The 27674-nt window shown below is 35.9% G+C and overlaps 1 protein-coding gene across 2 annotated transcripts in view; it reads left to right on the top strand.

The window, feature by feature from the left end:
* LNPEP (leucyl and cystinyl aminopeptidase) overlaps positions 1-27674 on the top strand; it is a 55751-nt gene that overhangs the window by 18354 nt on the left and 9723 nt on the right. For both annotated transcript variants that reach the window (XR_013335377.1, XM_077765211.1), the window contains exons 4-16: positions 651-771; positions 1441-1595; positions 3582-3695; positions 5124-5258; positions 8391-8522; positions 10358-10518; positions 10761-10849; positions 14246-14429; positions 15525-15681; positions 22458-22642; positions 24092-24253; positions 26768-26908; positions 27545-27626. Coding sequence is in view for 1 of the 2 variants with exons in the window: in XM_077765211.1 (XP_077621337.1) it covers positions 651-771; positions 1441-1595; positions 3582-3695; positions 5124-5258; positions 8391-8522; positions 10358-10518; positions 10761-10849; positions 14246-14429; positions 15525-15681; positions 22458-22642; positions 24092-24253; positions 26768-26908; positions 27545-27626 (1818 nt within the window). In the remaining variant the exon portion in view is untranslated. The remainder of the gene's footprint in view (positions 1-650; positions 772-1440; positions 1596-3581; positions 3696-5123; positions 5259-8390; positions 8523-10357; positions 10519-10760; positions 10850-14245; positions 14430-15524; positions 15682-22457; positions 22643-24091; positions 24254-26767; positions 26909-27544; positions 27627-27674) is intronic.

Genomic DNA, 27674 nt, shown 5'->3' with positions numbered 1-27674 from the left:
TTTCTGCCTTGTGTGTTTACCTTAGAACTGATTCCTTTGTATTGGGTGTCTGCTTGATGCCAGGCACTGTAATAGGTGCTAAAAAGATGAGAATTTGTTTTGTTCTTCAAATAATTTAGTCTGATAGCTCATAGGTAAGGAAGGGCAACTTGAGGTAATGAAGAAGACAAGAATCATAAAATTAATAGGCAAATGCTTATAAACTGTTTTAATAAGACCCAAAATATTTTATTTGGGAATGTTCTGTTAACTTAAAAGTAAAAAACAAAACCAGTAAGTTTTTGAGCATTGTTCTATGTGTGGAAGTGACTTGCTAAATTCTCCAGGGGAGAAAAGAATTCAAAGCAAGAGTTTCTGTCCTGTAAAATCTCATAAAGCTCTTTGCATTTCTCATATATGCTTCATGTTATTCATCTGAATATCATGCCATTTTAGTTGTACCTGTTTTTACGTGATATATATGTGTGTGTGTGTGTGTATGTGTATATATATAGATATATATATCTATATATATCTATAGATATATATATACGTGTGTATATATATATTTATAGATCTATATATATGTGTGTATATATATCTATAGATATATATAGCTATAGATTTATATATATATATCTATATATCAGTCAATGTATGTTTTCTTTCAGGTTTCTATATATGCTGTACCAGAAAAGATTGGTCAGGTTCACCATGCCTTGGAAACAACTGTGAAGCTTCTTGAATTCTATCAAAACTACTTTGAAATTCAATACCCACTTAAGAAATTGGGTAAGAATCAAACAGTGCCTCTGGTTTTCATTACCTTTATAACCTAGATTCATTTCGCAAATGTTTTATAGAAAGAACTTTTGCCAAAATTATTTTAAAAAGAAAAGTAATGAACACCTAAAGCTTTAAAAAAATGTTTATATTTGTTAAGATTATTTACATTCCTTAAAGGCTAAATGTGGAGCTTAAACCATTCAGAAGTTTATGGAGCTGTTACAAGGGCTTATTCAGGTTCTGTGTAAGTGGGAATTTGCTTAGGGCTTTGTCTGGAGTTATACTAATTCTAACTTCCTAACAAGTTTTGTTTCACAGAAAAAAAAACTGAGTAATAGGAGCTCAGGAAGGCACAAGGTGGTCCTAGATAGAAGAACCTTGGGCCTGTACTTTGTCTTCCTTGCTCTAGGAGGTTGATTCATTGTGAAATAATTAGGTATCACTTCCTTTGTGAAGGGACAGAGCAACGGTGACTCCACAGGGATTGGTCGGGTCTTTCTCAACTGACTGATAGGTGGGGAACATAGAAGACTAGAGTAAGGTTCAATTTGCCAAGAGTATAAAATGAACTCCCTGCCTTTTGATTCACTGTGATAAACCAGTTGGTAAAAAATTTTTATTTAGGGAGTGCCTTAGATGAGTGAAATTTGATCACTTCTTTCTTCACATGCTCAGATTTGGTGGCTATTCCTGACTTTGAAGCAGGAGCAATGGAAAACTGGGGTTTGCTCACCTTCCGGGAAGAGACACTTCTGTATGACAATAATACTTCTTCAGTGGCGGATAGAAAGCTGGTAACTAAAATCATTGCTCATGAGCTATCCCATCAGGTAATAATAGCCATGGCTACTATATTTAATACTTATATTTTATATTGTAGAATTTTAGAATAAGAAAATAAGGTAAATAAGAATTTTAGAATAAGAAATTAGAAAAAGCTAATGAGAAATTCAGCTTTTTATTGTAGTATTTTGTACTTTCATAATAAAATGGTGCTTTTTTTTTTTTTTTTAACACAAACTTGATCATCAAATGAAAATGCTATCTAGGGGTGCCCGGCTGGCTCAGTTATAGGAGTATGCAACTCTTGATCTCAGGGTCATGAGTTCAAGCCCCACATGGGGTGTAGAGATTACTTAAAAACATAGGTACATACATACATAAAGAAATTGCTATCTAATAGTTGTATAGGGTTTTACAGTTTATAAAGCATTTTCACATCCATTATCTCATTTACTTTTTGTAACTGCTCTGAGGTAAGTGATAATCCCATTTTACAGATGTGGAAATTGAGACCCAAAGTCATACAGCTAATAATTGACAGAACTGGCCCTTGAAGAGCCACTGTCTCCTCAAGATGTCTCTCCTTTTTTACCGCCAGTAATACACAGCTGTTTCCCCTCTGACAGATGCTAGCCCCTCGGTATAACTTTGTGGTGGAGAAACCCTTCCCCTAAATTGCATTCTCTTCTGACAACTCTTGGACTGTAGTTGTCAGGACTGGATTTATATTTTCTTCTCTTGCTCAAAGTGCGTTCTTTGTTAATTTGGGAGAGGAAGGGTACTCTTTGTATGACAAGAAGAAAAAAAAAGAAAATTATATGGGTACATGAATCCGCCCCCACCCTTTCTTTCTCTACACTTCTTCTTTCTTTTGTCCCTTGATGAGGTGCTTAGCAGTGTTGGGTGTAGTTTGGGGGTGCCGTGATGGAGGGAGGGTGTGCACATGCTCTGGTCAATTTGCTCCCTGTCGCAAACACCTATATGGGTGTGATTCTAGAGCCCTTGTGAAGACTTCATAATGGGCTTGCATATGAAGCACATACTTACTGACAATTACAGTTTTAGGCATGTAGACAAGTTGTCCTTTAGGGACTCTTCTCTAGGTCTGTTATTTCTGGGGCCTCTGCATAACCACTTCTCAGTTACTTTAAGACTTATAAATCATATTCCTCAGAAGTAAGCTTTAAAATAATATCTTTAAAAAACTTGTTATTGTAATGCTCAAAAATGTTTTGTTTCAATAACCCAGTAACCTTATTATTTTGCTGCCGATCTGAGACGAGCCCCGTATTACACTAAATTGCATACCCTGTAACCTACCACTTCCATTACAGGGATGTTTGAGATACATTTTTTTTTTTTTTTGGAGTGTCTCCTTATCATTGTTTTCCTTATTATTATTATATCACAGATGAAGACATTTAAAGATATTTCTGATTTCATTTATTTATAGGCATGCCAACTTTCTTAAAGAATGTTGTTTGAATTCTGTTTTGAATCATGTAAATACTGTTCTCAACTTGGGTAATAAGGAGAAGCATATATAGGCTCCATGTAGGAAAACCTCCATGTAGGAAAACCGTGTAGGAAAAATAAAAAACAGAAATTTATTTTTTAGTTGTCATGGATGGCTGAAGATAGAATAGAAATAATCTTACTAATTTGATGCTAGTAGGTAGAAGAATGTCATTATCTAGGAAATACCACTTTTAATGAAGTGGCTAAAAACTTTTTGTTTACTTAGTGAACGGGTGTGTGTTAATTTGATAAATACGTAATTGTGTATTCTGCTTGTTTTCCCATTCAACAAGGTAAAATGTTAAAAGTTTAATTTTCATTTTAGCATAAATTTATGCAAATTTTTGAAAGTCTTCAATTTGAATATAGTTTGTTTTCACTAATTAACTATTTTTAAGCAATTGTATTCTGGCTAAAGGGAATTAAGCTGACAATTCAATTATTAGAAAATTCTTGACAGTATAAATATTGTGTTGGTTAGTAGGGCGTTTTGTTTTGTTTTGTTTTCCCTGCAGTGGTTCGGTAATCTCGTAACAATGGAGTGGTGGAATGATCTGTGGCTAAATGAAGGATTTGCTACTTTCATGGAGTATTTCTCTTTGGAAAAAATATTCAAAGAGCTCTCTAGTGTAAGTATACTGTTTGTTAGATGTGCTATAAATTGTATTTGCCACATATTTTGTAGGCATTTGGAGTATGGAAAATGTTTCTAGAAAGATACAATAAAATTGACGCTTGTTACTGATAGCTTAAACCTCTTGAGTTTTGACAGTGAAAATTAAGCTTTTACTTATTGACATATTTCATTGAAAGCCAAAATTATGTGTAATTATTTCACACCTTGTTAAGATGAACATTTTAAGTCACTTTGCTATATTTTATTTCCAATAGATGTGGCTCTTCTCCTTGAAGGAATTTAGATGAAGTTGAAAAACCTTTTTAGCTAAACAAAACTTTTTGTCCTTTGTATTAACAGAGAGAAAAAATAAGACCTTTTGTAGCAATACTATCTCTCTGTTTTCACTGTGATCATTGTTGTAACAGTGATAACATAGGTTGATACAGACAAATAATTTGCTGTGTTAAGGTACCAGCCATATTTGTGCCCTTGTCAAAGACTTGGGACATCATTCTGTCACAGAGAGCATAATAATGTTACTGTGTTACTAGACTTCCTGGAGAATGGCCATGGTATGACAGGTATTGCCAAATAATTCAAGCAATAGGTGGCAAAGTATAAAGATCCCATTCAACCCTAAAATTCTGTGACTTTCTGTTAAACTTCCTGGATATATGATCCAAGACTGCTTCAAAACAGGGATACCCTTAAGAGCTTTCAATTTGAAATTTTTGTCTAAGTCCTATTCGGAAACTTCAGGTATGTAAAAGGAGCTCATTTTTAGCTAGAATACTAAATATTAGTATATAGAATACTAGTATTCTAAATCCATGTATGTTTCTTAATTAAGCAATGAGATCTACAGTTTCACCACTTGGTGGTGCCCAGAATGTTTAAAACCTCCTAATATATATTCTGGGGAAGCTCATCTGCTGAACTAGCAAAGAATTCTATTTAAGTGTTATATTTTATTTCAAATGAACCTCAGTGAAGGGAAATGTATATTGTCTTAATAGAAACTTGTACCACATATGAGAAATCAGATTAAGGACCAATTTTTATTTTTGCTGTTTAATTTTAAATGTTACTTTAAAAGTACACACTAACCATCTTAGAATATTTATGTTGAATATCTGGATTTGGCACATTTGGTTGCTTCAGTAATAGATTCTTAATTTATCCTTATGCTGTGGTTTGGGAAATTAATGTTTTTCACATGGCCAGGAGGTTATCATTTTATTTTGAAATGCAAGGAATATGAATGAAGGTCTCTATTCTTATATTTCCAAAAGCTTATTTTCTGAAGTTTAGTGAAGATGGGTATTTTTTTATAATGACCTTAAATAGTAATTAGTCTAATTCATACAAATAATTACTATATTTGCCTTTGTCTTTGATACTGTTCATGATTTCATAATACGTTTGATGTTTTTGCTAGTATGAAGATTTCTTAGATGCGCGATTTAAAACCATGAAGAAGGATTCCTTGAATTCATCTCATCCAATATCATCATCATCTGTTCAGTCTTCAGAACAGATCGAAGAAATGTTTGATTCTCTTTCCTATTTTAAGGTACTGCTCTACACACCAAGTACCTGGAGTGGGTTTCATCAGCAAGCTTTGTGATTTAGATTATTTTAAGGATTAAAATTAGATATTTTAAAGATTATTTTAAGATTACTTTCAGGTATACTTTTAAACTGCATGATGTTTGCTTTTATTTAAATCTTGGTTTTAACTTTTTCTGGGTCTTTCTTTCTCTGATTTAAGTTCTTCTGACTGGCATTCTGGGTAGTTAATCAGATAATAGAACAAAGTTGCTTCATTCCCTGAATCTACAGATAGAATATGTCCAGGGAAGGTTCTAAGCAAGCCTTTGGCTGTGTTAGTGAGGATTGAGGGATGTTCAAAGTCACAGTTGCCAAAAATAAAAAACAAAAAGAGATTTTAAGAATTGAAAACTAGATTGTAGGATCAGAAACACAGACTCCAGGTTTGGGGGTGAAGCAAAAACAGAAAGCTGGAAACCTGATCACCACAGGTCAGAGAACAAAACAGTGCCACTCACAGTTGTGGTGGGAGGTGTGAATGTTAGGGCTTATTTGCCTCCTTACTCTGACTGCCAAATTGATTAATTAATTAATTTCTCCACTGGACAGAGAAAACACACAAAACACATGAGATTCAGCTCATATCTTCAAGAAACTCAACGTTTAGGTGGTGGGTACTTGCGAAGCACTAAGGATGATATGTCCAGAATGAATGGTACAGACTTTTTTACTTAGGTTTATAAAGAGAACTTTTTTGGAGGAAAATGGAAATTGAAGGGAATTAAATAATAAAAAGAATATGGATAAAGAGGAATGGGAAGTGTTGAGTATGGCAGGAATGGGACAATAAGGTCTACAAAGAAACAAGAATACTAAGGGCAAGAAATTTTTGTTGAGGGAATAAATGCTTGATTGTGTTGGAAGCCATAAGTGGAGTAGGGGAAAGATGAGAAAGGTAGGCTGAGGCAGTTGTAGAAGTTTCTGAATGCCATCAGGAATCTGGACATTTTTCGTTAAGCACTGGGAAGCTTTAGAAGATTTTTCAAACAGAGGAATTAACTTGATTAAAGTTACTGTTTATGAAAACTAATTTGTTCCAGCTTACAGATTTAAGTGGAAAGAGACCTAAAGTCAGGAAATTACTGCTAAAGTCCAAGTGTGATGTGGTAAAAAGATGGAATTAGGAGTGGTAGTGAAAGTGGAAGAAAAATGATGAGTGTAAAAAAACTTTGGAGGGAGGGAAGTTCCTGAAGGATTTAGTGATAGGATAAGGGAGGTAAAGAATGAAGGAGCCATGTTTTTCAGGTTCACGCTTGACTGACATGGAAACTTGTACTGTTGTTAACAAATAAATCAGGAGTTTAATTAGCTACCTTAAATATATTCCGGTTAGAGCTACTGCTACGAAGAGATAGTTGTTCCAGAATGTCTTCTTAGTCATTGATACCAGATGTCTTTAGGGGATGGTGGCCTTTACAGAGCTCTGACATCCTCTGACCCCTATCCCCTAAACCCCGAAGTCAGTGTCTTATCATGTGGCCTCCACAGCATACCTAACCCCTGTCAATGTGGTAACTACTTATTTCAGGATTGGGGATCTGGCAAATATCCCACATAACAGAGAAAAATAGGACACTGGATATTTTACCAATATTGTGTACAAGAACAAGTAAGTGTTACTAGGGAAATGTGTTGACAGATAGATTGTATTTGGGTTTTTTAATCTCCAAGCCTAATTCTGATGTAGGTTGTCTGTTAGATATCAACTAGGAAGTAAACTTAGAAAGAAGGGGGAAAAAAAAAAGTCTGAAAAGTAAATGCCAGAGGCCACCCAAATGAGGTTCTGTGCAAGATGAGAAGATGAGGATCCAGGGAGAGACTGAGAGCGATGGCCAGTGAATAGGGGACAATGAAGACTTGTGTCCCAAAGCTAAGTGCAGAAAGACGTTCAAGGAGGAGTGGGTGATCAGTCATATCAGATTCCACTAGCAGCTTAAGATGAGCCTGGGAATTGATGTTGGTTTCCAGATAGCATGAAGTTCACCAGAGACCTTGATAAAACCACTTCTAGCAGAATGATGGTTGAAAGATCGCTTTAGAGAAAATGGTAAGAGAGCAAACAGAGATGGCAAATACAGACAGCTCTTTAAGGAGTTTACTACAAAGGGGGAAATAAGAAATAGGGTGATAACTGGAAGAGACACGGGGTTAAAGAAAGGGAGGACATCTTTATCCCCCCTTTGTAAAGGAGGAATGTTGTATAATTTTGTTAATGGGAATATAATAGTAGAGAGGGAAAGTTGGTCAGGCAGGGGCGAAAGGGATCTGTTGGGAACAAGAATCTGTAGCAGATGCATGAAGTGATACAAATTGCTCTTGAAGATGGAGAAACATTTCTGTCTTAAATCAGGAATGGCTTCACGCAGGTGTTTTTGGAAATGATAGCATGTGCTTCAATGACCATATAGTGTGACCTTAATACTTGTATGCTGGATTCTAAATTACTAGTGTATGCTTACTCCCCTATGCATTCATTAGTTCCAAACATATTTGAAGTAACTCTACAGGAAGAAGAGAGATCTTGGTTATTTTAGCAACATGATATACTAAAATTGGAAATTGATGCACTCCCAAGCAGAGAGGCTTTTGAGAGTTCTGCTTGTTTATTGTCTCTGGCAGTGAATTCATGAATTCAGATGGCACTTTTTTTTTTTTAATGTTTTATTTATTTCTAGGAGAGNCCCAGGCGCCCCAATGAATTCAGCTGGCACTTTAAGCACTGGGGATAGGGATGGGGATTCCACAGAAAATTTGGCATGTTTTTCTATTAAAGATATATTCACAAACACTTAACTTTTTAACATAACACTGAAACAGTAACTGATAGACCACATAAAATGGCTCATAGAATTAGTGCACATAGGAATCTGCTCCATTATTCTTTTGTCAAATCCCTTAAAATAATTTTTAAGACAATTTGAACAAAGTTCATATCTGATTACATGACATTAAAGAACAGTGTATTATAACTAGATTCTATAGTGCAAGTATATACTTAGTATGATTGTATTTTGAAATTTGGATTGTCAATTCTATAAACCTATTGTAGTCCATTATTTTCCACCCCCTTCTCACTTTTTTTTTTTTTTAACAGGGAGCTTCTCTCTTGTTGATGCTGAAAACTTATCTTAGTGAGGATGTATTTCAACATGCTGTTTTCTTTTACCTGCATAATCATAGCTATGGATCCATTAAAAGTGATGATCTGTGGGATAGTTTTAATGAGGTATGTGACCTGGATATTTTATTTAGTTCTTAAGAAAGAAAAGAGTTCTTCTATTTATATTTTTATCAAGTATATAAATAAGCTATGGTACCAAAGATATTTAAGAAAGAGGTGGATAAAACACAGAATTAAAGTTCAAAAAATGGAATTACTGGTCTTGAAATTATTGTGTGTAGCCTTGTAGAACCATTTTTTTTCTATACCTTAGACTTCTTTCCTATTTAGTAGGAAAGTTGTCCTTTCTGAATTAATATATATTATTATATTCATTATTTTATTTTTTCCAAAAATCTTTTTTCCTTTCCTTATGCTTTTGCATCTTTACCTCCCATTCATAATTTTTTCCCTACACTCTGCCCTATAAATCCTCCTATCATTTGTGGCCATATTCCTTCCTACAAGGCTATATTTGTAGAGAATCTATCACAAGCTGGCTGCCATGGGCTGAATATTGCCCTTGGATCGTTATCTTGTTTGGATTTTGTTGTGACTGCAAATGTTCTAACAAGCAGTGTAATTAGGTATGAGTAAGGCTTCAGAGCAGTGCATGAACCCATCCTACATTGTGCATGTATGCCAATGGCATAGTCCTTACAAGCATTTTAGTTTGTTGTTTCCCTGATACAGATCAATGGTTCTTAATGCTTTGGAAGATAACAGACATATTCAAAACCATGATAAAAATTCTGGACATATTCCCCAGAAAAACCACATATATTCGCAGTATCATACAAAGTTTCAAAGTTTTAGGAGCCCTGAAATTAAGAACTCCAACTCTAAGTCTTTTCCATATACTCTTTCTCCTTCCTTGTCTTATCTCAAACCTTGTGTTTTCTAGCTGCTAACCCTGGTGCTCAGAAGATACACCTTCCTTTCTCTTTTTGAGAAGATGGATTAGTCCTTAATACTTAAGAGTTGCTTCCAAATTACTGTGGGGTTTTCTTCTCATATGCTAACATTTCAGCTAAAAGCCACATTATTTGCTTTATACCCATATTATCTCCTGACATTTAGAGTATATTTCTTACTTTCTGACTGATTTCAGCTTCAGCATCCATAGTGTTTTCCTGTCCCAACCTCTTTCCTAACACTATCCTCAGGTTTGTCAGCCTCTACATCAAATTATGCTCTGGCTTCTTCAATACATTCTGTTTCGAAGACTCAAAGGTGCCTTGCTTTTGGGAAAGCGTTTTTTCTTCTCAGTCTCTTATCTGGAATTAATAGATCAGAGCCATGAGAAAAGTAATATTAATACTGCAGTGAGTTTGGATAGATTTGATCCATCCTTTTTTGCTGTAAACAAATGGGTGTATGAAGACTGAGGTAAGGCCTTCCATAGTGCAGTGGTACTGTTACTAAACAAAGTACTTAGTGATTTTAGTTGCTTGCAATCCAAATCCACATGTAATCTAGAAGAATGACTTGAATCATAAGGTTACCTCACCTGCTTTAAAGAGATAGTTGTTCCAAAATGTCTTTAGGGGATGGTGGGCTTTAGAGGGTCTGTGAACCTCTGACACTGGATTCTAGATTTTGGCAGATAAGTTGATGCAATTTCTGGGAGAGAGGGTCTGTGACTATCAAAACAGCTCACCACTGTTCTCTGGAGAAACTTAAAGTCGAGGCAGCCGACCTGTTTATATCTTACTCTGCTGCTGCTTTCTGGCACTTGCACAGAATTAGTTCTTCCAAAGGTGAATGTCAACATTTACAAAAATTTTAACTCCATATTCATACTTCTGTTTTTATGTTGACGTTACACGTAGTCTTCATATAATGTGGTATGCAAAGAGAGAAAACTTTTGTTTTTAAGCAAAAATAATTTTTTTATATAGGTCACAAACAAAACACTAGATGTAAAGAAAATGATGAAAACCTGGACCCTGCAAAAAGGATTTCCTTTAGTGACTGTTCAAAGAAAAGGAAAAGAACTTCATGTACAACAAGAAAGATACTTTTTAAATACGAAGCCTGAAATTCAGCCTTCAGATGGAAGGTGCATTCCTGCTTTCTCTTCCTGTTTTCTATCTCTTTTGCACCCATAGGTTAAAGTATTTTGTAGTCACAATCTCGTAAGAAACCTAACAAGATTATCTTTTTCTGGAAATAGCTTAAAAATTTCTCCTTCCTGCCAAAAGGAAAAAACATAAAATGACCCCAAAAAATTATGTGTAACTGACTGAGAACTGACTGAAATACTGGACAGAGTAATAATCTTCCAATATTTTCTTTTTACAGCTATCTCTGGCATATTCCACTATCCTATGTCACTGGGGGAAGAAATTACTCAAAATATCCATTGGTATTTTTATTGGACAAGAAATCAGGTTTGACTATAATTAACTCTTTTTCTAAGAAGAAATTTAAAACAATATATTTTTAAAAAATCTGACCAAACCGCAGAAGGAGATTTTACTTTCCAAAGTGCATACTCTTTGAGCTGGTTTTATGAGTCATCTATACAAGATATGAGTAAAGTGACACTGATTCCATGTCTCTCACATAAAATTAGTCATTCTTATTCATGTGAAATAAAGTATAAAAGGTTACACCGTGTTTTTATATCCTAGATAAGTATCTGTTGTTGCAAAGAAAAAGTAGTGCGTAGAGCAGTCTCTTGAGTTATATGCTCCACTGTCCACTTGCTAGGGGTGAGCTTGGGCACCTGTTGTGCGTGAGAAAGTCTGAAAGGGGCTATTTTTTCAAGCCACATATTGAGGAAATTACACTAAAATAGTGTCTTCCTCTCCATTCCCTTTTTTACTCTCCTTTTTTCCCTCCCTATACCCCTCCCTCATCCACTCTTATTCAGACCTAAACTCTTTAACTATAGGAAATCTTTATACTAAATCTAACTTGAAACATTCATGATATCACTGTGCCAAAAATATTTATCTGAAATGAAGAGACATGTCATTGTCTTTGAATGAAAGGCATTTGGAAAAAAAGAATAAGGAAAAGCATATAATTAAGATATTTATCATGTGCCATCCTTTGAGCTTGCCTTTTTCTTCCTAATAAAATAAAGGATAATAGAGAGGTATTAGAGAAAGGAATGCTTTTGAACAAGAGGAGATGTAGTTCGAATGCACATATCATGCTGATTCTCTGGAGCAAGCTACACAGGAAAATTTTCAACTTTGTTGTAAAAACTAGTATTTTGTTTCTGTGCTTTAATGTTTCTGTTTAAAACGGTAGTTGATTTTCAAAACTCATTGACAAATGGCTTTTAAAATCACTACTAAATTACTTCATCTGCTTCTGCCATATAAGATTGGAGTTACTCTTTTTTAATACTCAGTGGACTGTGAAAATGGAACTCTTAATCTGTTAATGATTATAATAAATTAAAAACATATGAGAGTAGCCTCATCCACTTTTGAGCTGCAGGATGTAGTTACCTCCCTTGTGTGCAAAGCTATTATTTTTTGATACCTGTGGTTTTAAGGTCCTTCATTCTGGATCATTCAGAAGACCTGAAAGAGACTAATATGTTGATTCTTTAAATGATAACTCCCCTCTCCATACTGTTGGCTGCACTGCTTTATATTCTGTCATCGAGATGACAGTAACAATTTTAAGTACACTCCCAGCTGCCTTCCTCCCCTCTACCGTCTGGAATTGGCTAAGTTTATAACATGGCAAATTGCTTATCAGCCAAAATACACTGTATTTCAGTATTGTCCTACATCCTTCCAGTGGAAGAATTGCCATACTTATCATTTCTTGCCTCCTTTTTTGGGGAAAGGGAGATTTGGAGCCCTATAGCCCTTCTTCCCAAGGCCCTTTCTTGATAAATGCTCTACAGGAAATTGTGTTTGGGAACCTGGAGAATGCCGGTATTTTTGCCATAGTTAATGATAAAGTTAATTTCATTAGTCATCATTTTGTTAAAATGCCTCCAACTTGGAGCATCTACTTTGCCATCACAATTATTCCTTAGAACTGCATTCTGCTCTACAAAAGGAAATAAATCCTATTAATGTAATCAATCTTTCCCATCTGCTGCTATATCAGCAATGAAACAGAAATTAGTATGGCATTTTTAGTGAACACGACTGATTATCTGATATGTCACGTTAAGACATGATCAGAGTACAAGTCTTTTCCATCTTAACATCCTTTGTAGTTTCAGTAGAATTGGAGTAACTAAGATATTAAGAGAATTTGACACATTTTAATAATTCATGCTTTTGAAGTTGATAGACCTGAGACTTCAGGTACCAAAGGGTTTAAATGTGTTTCTAAAGCAATTTATGTGCAAAATCCATCATACAGTTATTTTGACAGTCAATTTTTTAAGACAGCTTAAATATTTCCAAATACGAGATTGGTTAAAGTGTGGTAGGTTTTTAAAAGGAATTTTATGAAGATATTTGAATATTGCCTATGAAGACAATGGAAAAATGGCTGGGGTTGAAATCTGGTAGGTAAAAAGTAGTATAAGAATAAATGCACATGTATCCACTGTATGAAATATTACATGGATTAAAATGTGTATAAGAATGGTCTTGGCAGGAAATAAATATACCCCACAGTGCCATTGCTGGCAGACTGGCTGACTGTAGATTATTTTCCTTATCTCTACTCCTCTTATATAATTTTTAAAGTTAGTGCTCCTTTATTTATTTATTTGTTTGTTTAATTATTTAAGAGAGGCCATGCTTACAGGGGGAGGAGGGGCATAGGGACAGAGAGAGAATCTTAAGCAGGCTCTAAGCTCAGCACAGTCTGACATGAGGCTCAATCCCATGACCCTGGAATCACTGAAATCAAGAGTTGGATGCTTCACCAGCTGAGCCACCCAGGTGCCCCTCGTACTCCTTCCTTTAAAATTGGGAGGCCTGCTGGGGCGCCTGGGTGGCTTAGTCGNAAAAAAAAAAATTGGGAGGACTGCTCCTGAAACCATTATTAGCCTATATGTTAACAACTTGGTTTCTAACAAAATTTTAAAAATAAAATAAAATTGGGAGGAAAGCTTATCAACATCTTTCAAACACTATTTAGATTTGTTTTGAAAACATTTGCCGTGACATAGTTATCTTGTTCACTTATTTAGTAATTCACCAAGTATTGCTTGAGTACCTGCTAAGAACAGTGTTCTGGGCACTAAGGGATTAGGATTAAACAAAATGGTAAGCTCATGGATTTATATTCTAATAAATAGTAAATCTTAAGATGCTTAGAAGTCTTTGTTGCCAACTTTAAATGACATTTCTTGATCAGTAATTTAAAGGATTTTTAAAATTCTTACATTGATTTTGTAGTCGGGTTTTATAGTAATATATTTTTGTAGTCCTATATTTTATAGCTCCTTATTAATTGAAATCATTCTATATAAATTTCTATCAGTTCTCTCAACATTTATATATGTAATGATAGGGGCCCCAAAAGTGAATATCACCCTATTTTCTTTATTCAGTAACATCTATATGATAGTCTACCTGCCTGACTATCTTAGATTATAAGATTTTTGAGGGAAGGAACCTATCTATCCTGTTCACCATTAAATAAATAATTGTTAAATGAATGAATGGTGATCTTTGCCAATATTAACTGCACTGGGAGGCAGACATTTAGTTTCTTAATAGAATAATTAAATGTAAAAATATCCTCTATTAACTTTGAAACAAACTAAACATCGTTTAATAGTTTTTCTTCCCCTGTTATCTCCTCCCTCCCTCCCTCTCTCTCTCTCACTCTCATTCCTTGGTCTATATTAGGTGTCATCAATCTTACAGAAGAAGTGCAGTGGATCAAAGTCAATACAAACATGAATGGCTATTATATTGTACACTATGCAGAAGATGACTGGGAAGCACTAATCAAACAGCTGAAAACAAATCCTTATGTCCTGAGTGACAAAGACCGAGCCAGCCTCATCAACAACATCTTTGAACTTGCAGGGTAGAGTGTGCTTGGTTTGGGTTTGTTTATTTTTAAAAAAGTGTTATTGTGGAAAATAAAACTTTAGAAAAACAGTTCAAAAGAACTGGCATGTATTACCTGTTAGGTATAATTCATTTTGGATGATTGGGAAGGTATAAGATATAATCCTTGCCTTCACTGGTGTTATAATCTATATAGGAACATCAGCTACAAACATACTGAACCGCTCAGTAACAGTTAAGATTACAATATTAACAAGCAGGACACAGGTTTGCTGAATATATTGATATAGGAGTTCAGGCTTTGCTTTATTTCATGAGAAAATTCTTTTCAAGCAGCTTGAGTAGTTTTTACCCAGTGGTTTGAGTGATGTCTCTGAGACTTGGGGCCTTCTTAATTTGGTTACAACTCGCCTCCCAACCACTCTGTGCATTACAGAATCCCAAAACCAAGTATGGCAGTGACCTTGTGGGTAGCTATCCTCTGAACAGTAAGAGTACCAGCTTAGGTTGTTAATGGGTCTAGAGACACATGGAATATTCAGAAGTATTCTTCTGGACTGTTCTTGACCTTATGTTGGTTCATGTTTTATGAAGTGACTATATATCATCTCAGCCATCATTGTTATGACTTCTCTTACATGGTTAATTTTTCAAATGCACTCACCATAATTTCACAGTGGACCTTGACTTAACAAGTGTGACAAATTCCCATACAAATAACAAAATATTTTCTTTTTGATTCAAATCCTCTTTATGCCACTTGCTCTCACCTGGTAAATATATGTAATAAATAAGTAAAATTAGTACTCTTCATCTTTTCTCATCTAAGACATTGTAATACTTTTCATGATTCAGTAGCAATATACAGGTGACTTAGGGAATAAAACCTGAGCTATTGTTTATCTTTTTCATGAAATGTATCTTTAACCTTGAGTCCCATGCATGAACTTAATCAAAGATAATAATATTTAGTCTAACTTTACAGAATGCCATTTAAGCTTACATTTTAGTTCTTCAAGACTCACCATCTATTCCTAATGTTTCTCAGCATGTGCATAGATTTCATCTGCTTCTCTCAGCATATTGACTTTTCTGTTCTTTTACCCTTTAGTCTAGGCAAGGTGTCTCTTCAAAGGGCCTTTGATTTGATTGATTACCTCAGAAATGAGACCTATACCGCCCCCATCACTGAAGCCCTGTTCCAGACAGGCCTCATCTATAACCTCCTTGAAAAGCTGGGATACATGGATCTTGCCTCAAGAGTAGTGGTGAGTCTACCTTATTGCCAGCCTGTCTTTGTTGCTTGCCTTTAATGTTGTCATTCACAGTTCTGTTCAGCAGTATTAGGTTGCAAAAGCAGCCAGTCACATTTCCTTTTCTTTACTCTACTAGTTGTAAAATCTTTACTTTGAATCAAAATGTCATTGCTTACCAGGAGAGTTGATAAAGGGTTAGCATGATATGGTATTGTTTGAATATCCAAATACAGATTTCTGACACTTCTGCCAAAATGAGATCACATGAAAAGGAAACTTCTCTATTCAAATCCCAGTTTATTTCTATATAATAAATGCTTGAAATGGGCCCTTTTGTAAGGTGGTGCTCCCCATTGACTTCCTATTAGTTATTATGAAATGACAGTTGTGTTTGTATTGAAGAACATTCTGCTTTAGGAGTCCTTACTGTGTTAATGGATGATGGTGCTCATGGACAGATTTATCTGCAAAGCACTAAAAGCTTAACGGAGGACTTTGGGGACGAAGAAGGGGGAAACGGGGGAGAGGGAGGGAGGNTAAAATAAAATCTTAGTAGTGGTGACTGCTTTATTTTTTTAAAAACCTGTTTCCTGATCTTAACAGTTGTTAGTTAGGCACTTTCAGTATTAAACTGTTGACAGAGTCTTTAAAAGCTTGGGAAGTTGAGATGAATTCTTTGTTTCATCTTACTCTCTGAATCAGCATCTGACAGTAGGGTTTGCTTTATGAATCAGTCAGTTTTGCCAAGGACCAGACAAAAGGAATCTCTCAGAAAAAGGAATAAAGTGGGGCACCTGGGTGGCTCAGTCGGTTGAGCATCCGGCTTCAGCTCAGGTCATGATCTCACAGTTCGTGGGTTCGAGCCTTGAGTCGGGCTCTGTGCTAACAGCTCAAAGCCTGGAGCCTGTCTTTGGATTCTGTGTCTCCCTCTCTCCGTGACCCTCCCCTGCTCACGATGTCTCTCTCTCTCTCTCAAAAATAAATAAAACATTTTTTAAAAAGTAAAAGGAGATGCAATGAAAACACATTTCCTTTAAAAAAAAAAAAAAAAGAAAAGAAAGAAGAAGATAAAGGAAAAAAGTATTGGACCAGAAATGAGAATTTCTTTTAGGGTTTTGATGTTCTTACTGGTCAGAGGAAGAGGTTAGATTACATCTCTCTCTCTCTCTCTCTCTTTTTTTAAGAAACAACCTCCTTTCTGCCTCTTACTGTCCTGCACATCTCCTATGAGGTGTTCTCTCATCACAGTGAAGGGAGGCAGTGCATGGCTCCATATGGAGCTTGAAAAGTGCCCTTCCTCCCAAATCTCTGAGCTGACCCCAAAAGAGCCACCCCTATCCCTATGCATAACTGTGATATGTAAGTTAGATAATTTCTAAGGTCTTTTCTAATTGTTAGGATTTTTATCATTCTTGTATATCATAGGGCTGTCTATTACCATCCTTAATAAAAAACAGGGTCTTTAGAATGTAACTCAGCTCATAGTGTTACTCAATAAATATTGAGCAAACAAATGAGTGAAATAAACCAGAAACAGATACATTTCAGTGCTTGGTATAGTCTACACACCATGCTTAGTGCTTAATGTAATTAACCTTGTGTAATCCTTACACAATGCTTTCATTTTTTAATGTTTATTTATTTTTGAGAGAGACAGAGAGAGAGACAGAGACAAAGTGTGAGTGAGAGAGGGAGAGAGGGAGACACAAAATCCCAAGCAGACTCCAGGCTTCTGTCAGCACAGAGCCCGACCCTGGGCTCAAAGTCATGAGCCACGAGATCATGACCTGAGCCAAGTTGGACGCTTAACTGACTGAACCACCCAAGCACCTTGCCAGATAGATATTTCTACCCTCATTGTATAGACGAGGAGACTACCTAACTTTTCCAAAGTTACTTACCAAGTAAATTTTAAAGCTGAGCTTCAAAGCTAGATTAGTTCCTCTCTGAAGCCCATCATTTGTATTATATTGCTGTATTTTAAATTAATTTGTATTCTAGCAATGTCATCTTTCAAAGATACCTTTTTGTTTGAAAAATCAAGGCTGTTTCTTTCCTGCTATCATTTTTTTAGCTGAGATTTTAAATTAAAACAGTTTGAAAACGTGTAGACCACGTGTGTTTAAAATGACAGACCTACACCTAGTTCCTTGAAAATAAAGTTGTCAACCTACTGTTTGAAATTTTTTTATATCCAAAATGTTAATGACTTTTTTTACAGTGTTTGTATGAATTTTCAAGAAGTATGCAAATAACATATTGCTCTCTCTTTAAGGCAAACTTAGAATCCAACACTGACTTTTTACTGTTAGTATATGAAAGAAATTGGCCATTTGTTAGCCACTTCAGCAACCATAGCTGGACATCTGAGTTGTTTGCAGTTTGGAGCTATTATGAATCACAATACTGTGAATATTCTTATACATATCTCTTGTGAATATCTGTATGCATTTCTATGGGGATGTGTCTGGAAGTGGAATTGCTGAGTCATAACATATTTGTAGTTAATACTATACTATCAAATCATTGTTCAATGTTAGAGCGCTGTGCTCCATCAGCAACACAGGAGAATTTGAGCTAAGTTCTGGCTCTATATACTTGCCAACACTTTGTAGTAATAGTAACTCTTATTCCCTTTAGCCATTTGGATGGGAGTATAGTGGTATTACACTTTTGGCTTTAGTTTGTATTTCCCTGATGACTAGTGAAGATGGAATACCTTTTGATTTGTTTAATGACCATTGGAGGTGCACTTTTGTTAAATGCCCAAGTCTCTAATGTTTTTTCCGTTGGATTTTCTGTCTTTTTCTGATTCGTTTGTAGAGCTCTTTATATTTTCAAGAAATGAGTCCTTTGTTGCTCTTGTACATTTACAAGTATCTTCTCCCCCTCTGGCTTGCTTTTTCAATCTCTTAATTATGCTTTTTGATTAGCGTAAATTCTTAATTTTAGTGTATGAAATCTGCCAACCCAAAGATATTCTCCATTGTTCTCTTCTGGAGACTTTATTATTTTACCTTACAAATTTAGTCTCTGATCCATCTGGAATTGATTTTTTGTGTATGCTGTGAGTGAGACACAAAGATTCATGGTTTTGATATGGCTAAGTTGGTCCAGCACCAGTGTACTTCAATGTGTACAGAGATTTTTCTATTATTGAGTTTTTATAACTACTTTGGAGGTTATTAGTGCCATATCAAATCAACACCATTTGGGGTAGTTATTTAGTTGCCTAGGGCTGCCATAATAAATTAGTAGAAATCTGTTGTCTTAAAACAATAGAAATATATTCTCTCATAGTTCTGGAAGCTAAAAGACCAAAATTGAGGTGTTGGGAGAGCAGATTGGTTCCTTCTGAGGGAGAATCTCTTCCATGCCCCTCTCCTAGCTTTAGGTGGTTGCCAGCAGCCCTTGGCACTCCTTAGCTTATAGATGCATCACTGTAATTTCCACCTCTGTCTTTACATGATATTCTCCCTTTGTTTCTGGGTCTAAATTTTCCTGTCCTTATAAGGGCACCAGTCATTAGATTTGAGCCCACTATAATTCAGTATGACCTTATCTTAAATCAATTACATCTGCAAAAACCTATTCCCAAATAAGTTTACATTCAAAGATTCTAGGCAGACCTGAATTTTAGTTAGAAGTGGGGTGGGGACACTATTCAACCTAGTATAGATAGCAATAAATAACATTTGTACATACCACTAACTTTTTTTTTTTTTTACTACTGAAGGATAGTGTTTGGTAGTGAATATATTTTAAGAGTTAGCAGAATATTCTTTAAGCTGCCCAGCTAGTTAAATTTCACTGTGGCAGAAGCCATTCTTCCCCCTGCCTCTCTCCAGTAACTCTTTTGGGAGCCTAGTGTCAGAAAGCACTTGATACTTACCTCAGGCCATCTCCGTGCTGTGAACACAGATGTTAAATTCAGTCTAAGGAGTTAGACATTTTGAATATTTTCTTACTCTCACACTTGAGTAACTCTGTGTCTTCATCCCAGATGATGGTTTCCAGTTTCCTGAGCAGGCGTGTGTTTATTAAGAACATACTTCAGGGTGGGGTCCAGGGACTGATGCTTAAAGGGCAATTGCAGGCTTAGTGTGTATGTGTGAGCCTATGGGCCCTTTTACTGCTGTAGATCTCTTACACTTGATTGTTAATTAAAGGTCAGATTAGCTTTAGATCATCAAGAGGGAGAAAGTGTCTCTGAAATTCTTATTCCATTCTTAGGACATTCTGATACCATCAACACTCTCAAAATATGAAATCTGACACTGGAGTTGGAGATTAGAATGGCAGCCATTTCCAGGTCCTTGGATCCAATCCTCAGATAGTATTTGTGATTAAGACTGGTGTCTAATTAATTTTTTATGTTGTCACCAGAGCATTGTATAAATATATTGGTCATTTTGTTATTTAGACTGTGCATACCTACATAACACACACCTCTGTATCACATTTTGTGATGTATGCTGTGGTGTTGTGGTGGATAAAGTCTGGAGGCACTTTTGAGTTGTGTCAAATTGTTCACATCTGATGTTAACATCTGATCCCAGCCATATTCCTGTTTCATCACTTACAAGGCTGTCATTCTTTTACATAGGAGGGATTGGTGGGATAAACCTTCTGCAATAAAAGCTGACACTTCACGTTTAAGAAGCTCACTTGACCCAAGAAAGAACTCCCTCGGCAAATCAGTGTAAAATTAAAGCAGTAAATCAAATGTAATACATAATATAAGTGCCACCATCTTTCCTGTCTGTTTTATTTTTAAAATCATTTTGTGTTACTGTTCTTGCATTTTATTGCATACCCAGTGTTTGTAGCTTGTGTGACCCATCTGGTTTGTTCTCTCCCTACTTGCCATTTTCATTTTATGAAATCATAGGATGGGATCCTATTGTTTAATGAGTTTAAATTAAAAATAATAATTTAGATCCATGGAAAAACAGATTCTAGGTTTAAGCATTTGCAATATGATTTAATATTAAAAATTATAAAAATTATAAAACAGCAAGAATTTTCTAAACAGAATTATTTCTAAAATAAAATCCTTTGCTCTATTATTTTATCATTTGAAGTATATGTAAAGTCAACTATTTGGGGAATTTCTCTTAACTACTTGGTACCAAAAATAACTAGTAAAATTGTACCCTATAATTCCAGTGGAGTAACTGCTCAGGAACTGGCCTTAGCATCTTCTAGAGTCAGGGTTCCCTTGCTTCCCGTGCTTTCAAGTCCCATTTTGGGGCGCCTGGGTGGCTCAGTTGGTTAAGCATCCGACTTCGGCTCAGGTCATGATCTCACAGTTCGTGGGTTTGAGCCCCGCGTCGGGCTCTGTGCTGACAGCTAGCTCAGAGCCTGGTTGCTGCTTCAGATTCTGTTATCTATCTCCCTCTTTCTCTCTGACCCTCCCCTGCTCACGCTGTCTCTCTCTCTCTCTCTGTCTCTCTCAGAAATAAATAAAACATTAAAAAAAGTCCCATTTTTTTCCTGGTTTCTTGATGTTTAAGTAAGCTCTCATTAACATTGACATTTTTCTCCACTGAGTTTTTTTAATAGTATTTCAAGCGTGTAACTTTTTTTCTCTCTCTCTGATTCTTCCTCTGTTTCTACTTGACAGTTAGGAGTGGTTTTTAGTTTTCTTGTATTCTTTATTCATTTGGGATGGTTTGCTCTCATGCCATTGAGAAGGGCCAGTGGGAGACAGCATGTCCAATGCAGCCATGTGTATACAATAGGATCTCCTGCATTGCTTTTATGTTCCTTAGATTATCAGTCAGCATGGCAAGTATTTTTCCACTTCATGTCCTCTCAATGACTCACAGGCTTTGTTACTCACACATTCCACAAGGTGTCTGTTCTCTATTTCATTGCTTTTGAAGCAAACAAAAACGAGTTGACGTGTTATCATAAATGTAGAGTCTTTCTCCTTGCACAGATTCTTCTTTTCATTCTCGTATCTCCACAAGAGACTGACTTAGGGAAGGTCTGCTAAGAAAATGGCCTCAGCTGTTAAAACTCTCCAAGTAGCATTCATTTTAGGTATTAACAACAGTACTTTGGAAGAATATAATGCTCTCTGAAGAGCTCGAACTTATTTCCTGGGGTGTAAGAGTGTTACATACCAGTGAATCTAACATACAGGTGTTCACTGCACTATTCTTGTTGCTTTACTATAGATCTGAGTTTTTTTTTTTTTTAATTAAAAAGTTGAGGGTGGTGGGGAAATAACTATAAACAACTCTTCTTCCATGCAGGCCTCATTTTCTTGCCTCTTTGTTTAGATTGATTTGCTAGATCATCAAGCTAGTTGATATTTTAAGTATTCCTTTAATACTAGATTCAGAAACATTTAGACATCTACCTATCAGTAAAGAAGTGTATTTTTCTCACATTGCTTTATGGCTTCATGGATTCTAAAGTCACGAGGTCAGAACATTTCAACTTGCTTCTAGCAGTGGCTATAGGTGATACTTTTTGGCAGGAAAAATCTTTTAACTGCGTACACACAGAAGAAAGTCTCCCTACCGCATAGAGGTCATTCATTTTTTTTGTTATATAAGTAAGAGTCCCCCCCCACTTTGGCTATAGCAGCCTATGTATAGACTTTAATATTGAATGGTTTTGTCCCAGTTGTACATGGGCTTCATGTGTCAGTTGATATTTATAGGGGAATAACTGTGCCCTCCTTTTTTCTCCTTGGGTAAATGTTGGGAAAAAAAGATACTGCTATTCTGATTTTTCTGGTTGTCCTAATTATTATTAACATTTTGTCTCTCTAGTCCAGGGTATTTAAATTACTTCAAAGTCAAATCCAACAGCAAACTTGGACTGATGAAGGCACCCCATCTACTCGAGAGCTTCGGTCAGTCTTACTAGAATTTGCCTGCACCCATGACCTAGAGAACTGCAGCACTGTTGCCACAAAGCTGTTTGATGATTGGGTGGCATCCAATGGAACTCAAAGGTGACTTGTGCTTCTACTCCAATGAACTCTCTTACTCTTTCTTAACTCTCTTAACTCTTTCTTTCTTAACTCTTATCACATACTGAAACCAGAATCTTTTCATCCTGGGGCATAAATGTTATGAAACTAAGTGTTAATGTAGGTGAATTGTATGCACTTGTATTGTCAAACAAGAATTTTTTTTCAAATTGTAGTAAAATACATAAAATATACAATTTATTATCAACATATTTTAAGTTTAGTAGTGTAAATATATTCACATTGTTGAGCAGTGAATCTCCAAAACCTTTTATCTTGCAAAGTAGAACTCTTTACCTAAACATATCTCCATTTTCTCCAACCCCCAATCCCTGACAGCCACCATTCTATTTTCTCTTCTAAATACCTTATGTATGTGAAATGTACAGTATTTGTCTTCTTGTGACTGGCTAGTTTCACTTAGCATAGTGTCCTCAAGCTTTATCTATGTTGTAGCATGTGTTAGAATTTCCTTCCTTTTTATGGCTGAGTAGTCCTTTGTGTGTATATACCACATTTTGTTTATTCGTTCATCCATTGATAGATATGTGAGTTGCTTCCGCCTTTTGGGTTTTACAAATAATGCTGCAATGAACATAGGTATACAAACACCTCTTCAAGACTCTTTCGGTCCTTTTAGATATATGCCTAGAAGTGATACTGCTACATCGTATGATAGTTCTATTTTTAGTTTTTTGAAGTACTGCCATATTATTTCCCATAGTGGTTACTTCAGTTCACATTCCCACAAATAGGGCATAAGGGTTCCAATTTCTGAACACCCTCACCGACACTTTTTTCTGTTTTTTGATAGCACCCATCCAAATAGGTGTGAGCTGTCAAACAAGTCTCTTTTAATTTAGAAATATAACATAACATGTGGACTTAGCAGTTAGTAGAAATGTTTTTGATGATGACTGGTTTTCTCCATGTTCTTATTTTGTACTATGGAAATAGATTCAAGCGTCAGATGAAAGTTGGGGTGGGGGATTTGGATAACCTTTTCAGCTCTGAGGCCTTAATAAAGGCAGAATACTGTGTTTCTTTCTCTCTTTTCATCATTCTTCCCACACTCGCTGCTGTATTTCCACCGTGGAACTTATCACACTGTATGGTAATACATTGCAATAGCCCCTGAGTTCCTGTAGGGCAGAGACTAGGTCTCATTCTTCTTCCCCTCCCCAGTGTCCAGCCAGTTGCCTGCCTGGTTCTTTGTGGGTGCTTAGTAAATAATTATTGCATTAAATTGGATTGATGTTCCTTAGAGCCAGGAAAGTAGCAGCCGCCTGAATTAAATATTTTCTTGACTATTAGTTTTAAAGACTCTTCTGTTATCTGCTCTGACTCCAAAAGCACTACTAGTCAATTCCTTGCCTTTGTATTCAGGATTTTTTTTCTTATTTTTCTCATATTTATGTATCTCTCTTACAGCCTACCTACTGATGTCATGACTACTGTGTTCAAGGTTGGAGCAAAAACTGAGAAAGGCTGGTCATTCCTCTTAAGCAAGTATGTCTCTATAGGCTCTGAAGCAGAAAAGAATAAAATACTTGAAGCTCTTGCCAGCTCTGAGGATGTACGGAAACTTTACTGGTATGAAATCACCCAAGGAATATGATATATAGAAACTAAAAGCATAAAAGCATTGTGCTTCTATATTGAGGATCTCATTTTCTCTGAGATCACCCTTTTTCTACCTTTACTTGTGGGCCAGACCTGACTTGGAAGTTGTGGGGAGGAGCCCGCATGTGTTGGGCTTTATCTCAGGAGTTGGACCTGTACAGATGGGTAGAAAGTGCTTTGCCTGGAAGAGATTGGGAGATGCCAGAAATCACAATTCCCTTCTACTTAAAAACATTTTGATCTGCCTGGCATGTTGTCTTTGATTCCACACTTAGTGCTTCTTTTTATTTATTTATTTTATTATTATATTAGTTTTTTTGTCAAGGCATTGCTTTGTCCAAGCTATGATTTTGAAAATGCAGACACCAGTGAGAGGTGACATGTAAAAGCTTGTGGGTTATACATTCATGTGAATTTGTCTGACCTTTCCTTTTTAATACTCAGCTGATGAAAAGCTAGAGATGGCTATTTCACACGGGGGAAAGAAGGACAATAAGTAGGGCTTCCTGGGAGAAGAATAGTCAGTGTCAGGATGTGCTTGTATAAGAACATGGAGAGAAATAGGAAGGTATCTTGAAAGTAATCAGCGGGAAAGAAAGGAGACGCACTTGGGTCTCATTGCTTCTCTTGTATAACTTTGCTCAGAGAAATCCTAATAGTGTTCCAGAGATGCTCTCAGCACCTGCCCAGTTCCACTTTCCATAGGATACACTGGAAATATTCATTTTCTTTAAAGTAGTAGCCGGCCTCTAACCCAAGCAAACAGAGAAAAGTTGTTTATAAACTAGTTATTTTGTTCTAAAATAGTAGTATTTTACTAATAAATTACCACTATAAAATATGTATGTATGTATGTATGTATTTTTAAATAGAAGATAATAAATTTTATTCAAAAACAATGAGAACTAAACAGGAACCCATTCAAATGAACCTAACTGTTATATATATTTTTCACATTTTAACCCTCAAGATGTCTGAGGACAGGACCAAACCTGTTCTTTAACCAGTCAAACAAGTAAAAAATATGATCGATACTGTAACATGGACTAAAATGTGAAAATATCTCTCATCTGACCTTCACTTACATTCTTATTCTGTCTTCTCTGTTAACAGTGTCAGTCCTGGTCTGTGTATTTATATATTTAAACATAGGTTTATACTATACCCAATGCTCTGTAACATTCTTTTTAGCTCTTTGACAGTCTTTGAGATTTGTCATGTCAGTTCATAAAGCTTATTTAATTTGTTTTTATGGCTACAAAGTATTCCATAGTATGGCTGTAATCATAATTTATTTAATCCAACACATCTTGAGAGACATTTGGGTTTTTCCTCCTATTAAACATAGTTCTTCAGGGGCGCCTCGGTTGCTCAGTCAGTTAAGCATTCAACTTTGACTCAGATCATGATCTCACAGTTTGTGAGTTCGAGCCCCATGTCGGGTTCTGTGCTGATAGCTCAGAGCCTGGAGCCTGCTTCAGATTCTGTTCCTTCCTCTCTCTTTGCCCCTCCCCTCCTTGCTCACTCTCTCTCTCTCTCTTTCAGAAATAAATAAATAAATTTTAAAAAATTTAAAAAATAATCATTCTGTATTCTCTTGGGGGTATGTGTTTTCCCACTATAAGCAGAAATTATAGCATGATAAATGAGAACTGCATTCATTTAAGTACCAGGCTTTAGTATTTATCAGCTGTGTTACTATGCCAATTTTATATAACCTCAGTTTCTTAAACTATAAAATGGAGATACGTAATGATTACCAATTTCAAGCCTTGTTGTGTCAAGTATTTAGAACATAAAATTGTACATAAAGTATCAGTAAATGTTAGCTATTAATATTGAGTATATTCTGAAATGTATCTTGCTTTTTACATCAAACAGCCCAATTTTCTAAGAGTCGTAATATTCCTTGAGGTGCCTGGGTGGCTCAGTTGATTAAGCATCCAACTCTTGATTTTGGTTCAAGTCATGATCTCACAGTTCACGAGTCCGAGTCCCCACATCAGCCTCTGCACTGACAGTGTGGAGCCTACCTGGGATTCTCTCACTCTTTTTCTGCCCCTTCCCCACTTGTACTCTCTCTCTTTCTCTCTCTCTCTCTCTCAAAAAATAAACTTAAAAAAAAGAGTAGTTATATACCTATCTACTTATACCAAATAAGGTTTTTAACAGAAAAAAAGCCAATCTTCAGAGTTATAATAAATTCTACTTGAATTTATTTTGTAAGTGAGCTTACTACATCAAGAATGATTTATTATTATGTGACAATATATTTAATTCCTTATCTCATTGGTGAGCTCTCCCTTTATTTAAGAAAAAAAAAAAAAAGACAAATTTTCAGTCTATTGATCAGTCTTGGACCCAAAACTTACCTCCTTTGAACTGCTTCAGAACCTTCATTAGGAGACCAATGCTAATTTTAAGTTCAGTGATCACTTCATGGTAAATAATTATTTTGTAAACTAAATCTGCTTTTCTCTCCAGGTTAATGAAAAATAGCCTCAGTGGAGATATCATCCGAACACAGAAGCTGTCATTTATCATTAGAACAGTTGGCCGACGTTTTCCTGGACATTTGCTGGCATGGGATTTTGTCAAAGAGAACTGGAATAAGCTTGTACAGAAGTAAGTTCCTCAGATAACTCCTGATTTTTAGTATTCTCCAGTTCTGCACTTGAAAATGTTCCCAGTGTTGTGTTGACACACAGGATTTAAGATTTGCTGTGAGAGAAAAAAATGCTTCAGTGACAGTTGAACTGACACACCCAGAAATTTTCACCCTGGTAAATGTAATTCCATATCGTGAGCCATTAATGGTGGTGCTCCTTTTGGGTACTAATTAAGGTCAACCATGTTTGACACTTAGGCCACTTAGCTTCACATGGCCACAGACTGAGAATAGCTGTTGAGTTATGTGTTTTGAAAAGTACCTGTTCATTGCCCGGGAATCAGTTAAGAACTCATACCCACCTCAGTGGCACATGGAGCATTTTATTTCTTTTAAAGTAATAATAGATTAGTTGGATTAATAATTTATCCAGATATCCCTAACTCCTGCCTTTTTTTGCCCATCTGTTTATCCCACTGATAGTATATGTAGGATTACTCCTGATATACTGAGCTTCATTACCTTGGGAGTAGGACTCCACTTTGCCTTTGACCTGTGTATTTTATAGTAAAGTATTTCCTTTGCATTCAGGAACTTTACTTCTCAACAGCTGCCTCTTTTTTTTTAATGTTCTTGTATTTGTGTTTCTTCAGGTTTCATCTGGGGTCCTATACCATACAAAGTATTGTTGCCGGGTCAACGCATCTGTTTTCAACAAAGGCACATTTGTCTGAGGTTGGTTGTATAAAACGTTAGGGAGACTGGGTAACTCTTTTCTCTTAG

Source organism: Crocuta crocuta, unplaced genomic scaffold (genome assembly GCF_008692635.1).
Source record: "Crocuta crocuta isolate KB4526 unplaced genomic scaffold, BGI_CrCroc_1.0 scaffold645, whole genome shotgun sequence".
Classification (NCBI taxonomy): Eukaryota; Metazoa; Chordata; class Mammalia; order Carnivora; family Hyaenidae; genus Crocuta; species Crocuta crocuta.
Note: the sequence above shows the minus strand (reverse complement) of the source record. Positions and strands in the feature narration are given on the sequence as shown.